Raw genomic sequence first — 2372 nt, forward strand, 5'->3', positions numbered from 1 at the left:
AAACAAAAGAGGGTATAGAAGCAACTATTACCTTTATTCAAGAAACAAAGGCTAGAACACAAGCCTAGTACAAAGGAAACACAGAAAACGAGGAGTAATACCTGTAACAGGTAGCCATACACCTCCCCCACCCTATCCCCCCCTACCTACCAACTAATAGGCTACGAGCCTCACCTTCATCTAGTTAAAACCCCTCCTAAATATTGTAGCTAGAAACAACCTACTTAGATACTTGTAGGCCTAAAAATCCTACACGTCTTATATAGCCCTTTGGGCTGAAAAAGGACGTTCAACTAGAATAATAATAATAATAATAATAATCCCCAGAGCTACCCTGCATGGACGCGCAATGACCCAGGACGCGCAATGACCCACCCTACTAAACTTAACACCTACACAAAATACCTTATAACTCCACTAATATAGACCTAATTTAGAAAGCGATTAAAGAAATTAAATTGCGCGAACTAGGCGCATCTTTTAGCTATTGCTAAGTTATAAAAAGGTTTAGCATTAGCTATCGTACGCTCGCTTAAAGACACTAAAGCAAAACTTAGCCTCGCGCGCTCGCCTACCTCTCTATCCACCTACAACGCGAAAAGGAGCTTGTACAGTACATTAAATCCCTCACTAAGAGGCGTACACTACCTTCGCGTCTAATAATACGCTATCTTACGTCATCTTTGCTTAGTAGAGACGTTTTAGAACGCTAGGTTTCTAGGTTCCTCTGCAGGAACTCCTCTTATCTCATCTCTCGCTGGCAGAGTCCTATAGACTAGAAGCGTCACAAGGCTAATTTAGCAACTAAGTATAGGTTGTACTTTAAGCTGTTACACAATAAGATGAAGGAGTACAATATACAGCCCTCTTACATCTTCAATATAGATGAAAAGGGCTTCTTACTTAGAATCCTTAGAAGGTCTAAAAGGATCTTTAGTAAGAGGCAATATGAAAGAGGAGGAGTTGTTTCAAGCCTACAAGATGGCTCTAGAGAGTGGATTACAGTCCTAGCCTGTATCTGCTCAGATAGTACACCTCTTTCTCCATCTCTCATCTTTTAGTCAGATGCTGGAGCTCTAAAATCAGCCTAGGTAGAGGCTATTAATCCAAACAAGCACTTAGTCTTTGTTACCTCATTGCCCTCTAGATAGACTAACAATAATATAGGCCTAGCTTGGCTTAAAGAGGTCTTTAAAAGAGAGACTGCACGCTACGCTTGAACTGGGTACTAGTTACTTATTGTTAATGGCCACTTATCTCATGTAACTATAGATTTTCTAGATTATTGCAACAGCTATAGGATTCTAGTTGCTGTATATCCTCCTCATTCAACCTATAGGCTTTAGCCTCTTGACGTTGGGATGTTTAGGCCTCTAGCGTCAGCCTACTTAAAGGAGTTGTTAAACTTCCTCTATTAGAGCTATAGAATCCTTCCTCTAGCAAAAGGAGACTTCTTTAAGCTCTTTTAGAGGGCTTAAGGTACAGCTTTTAGAAAGGAGACTATTATAAGCTCCTTTAAGGCAACTAGCATTAACCTACTAAATGCTAAGGTTATTCTCTAAAAGTTTTCACAAGAGGCCTCTAGTTTAGATGAAAGCTCTTCTTCTGTCCTTAGTAGAGATAATTAGCTCAAAATTAAGTCTATTATACGCTAGGAGGTGAAGGATTTTAATAATAAGGAGGTAAAAAAGCTTCGCTGAAGCCTCTATCACCTCTTAGCTTAAAATAGTATACTCAAAGGAGAAAACTAGGGCTTAAGAGAGGCTCTAAAGGTTAAAAAGAGACACCAAAAGAAGAGCTACACGCTTCAACTCAATAGGCCTAAGGAGTACTATAGAGGAGCTGTCTTTTAGTCTCCTAAGAAGGTTCGCCAAGCCAAGGAGGATGAGATAGAACAACAACAAGAACAACAGCAATTACAACTCTAGAAAGCTAAGAGATCTAAGTTAAGGAGACAAGCTTAATTGTACAAGCTTCAAATAGCCCAGGAGAAGCGTGTTGAGAGAGAGAGGCTCAAGGAGGTGAGAGAGAAGGAGAGAGCCGCCAAGGTGGCTCAAAAGGAGGCTCAAAAGGCAGCCCGGGAGGCTAAAAAAGCTATACAATTATCCCAAAGGGGTAAGCGCAAAGCCTTATAAGGCTCCTCTTAAAAGCAGAAGCGTTAGAAACGTGTTGTTGTTAATTTATCTTATGTATAAGCTAAGGTGGCTGCACTAGCTGTCCTAACTTAGACCACCCGCTACAGCTGCACTACTAAGCTACTAAGTAGATACAAGTAGCCTATTATAATCGCAATGCTATAATTACTACAACACTATAAAATCTTGTAATAATAGCGACTGTAGGTGGCTGTACAGCCTCATCTTTTGCAATAG

General features: G+C 40.3%; 1 protein-coding gene across 1 annotated transcript; it reads left to right on the plus strand.

The window, feature by feature from the left end:
* Window positions 1–557: 557 nt before the first annotated feature.
* Window positions 558–713, plus strand: SETTUDRAFT_112526 (uncharacterized protein; the record flags this gene model as incomplete). Its single annotated transcript, XM_008028567.1, has 1 exon — window positions 558–713. A coding segment is annotated over one exon (156 nt), but the record flags the coding sequence as incomplete, so codon positions are not given.
* Between the last annotated feature and the right edge of the window lie 1659 nt (window positions 714–2372).

Source organism: Exserohilum turcica, assembly GCF_000359705.1.
Source record: "Exserohilum turcica Et28A unplaced genomic scaffold SETTUscaffold_260, whole genome shotgun sequence".
Taxonomy (NCBI): domain Eukaryota; kingdom Fungi; phylum Ascomycota; class Dothideomycetes; order Pleosporales; family Pleosporaceae; genus Exserohilum; species Exserohilum turcicum.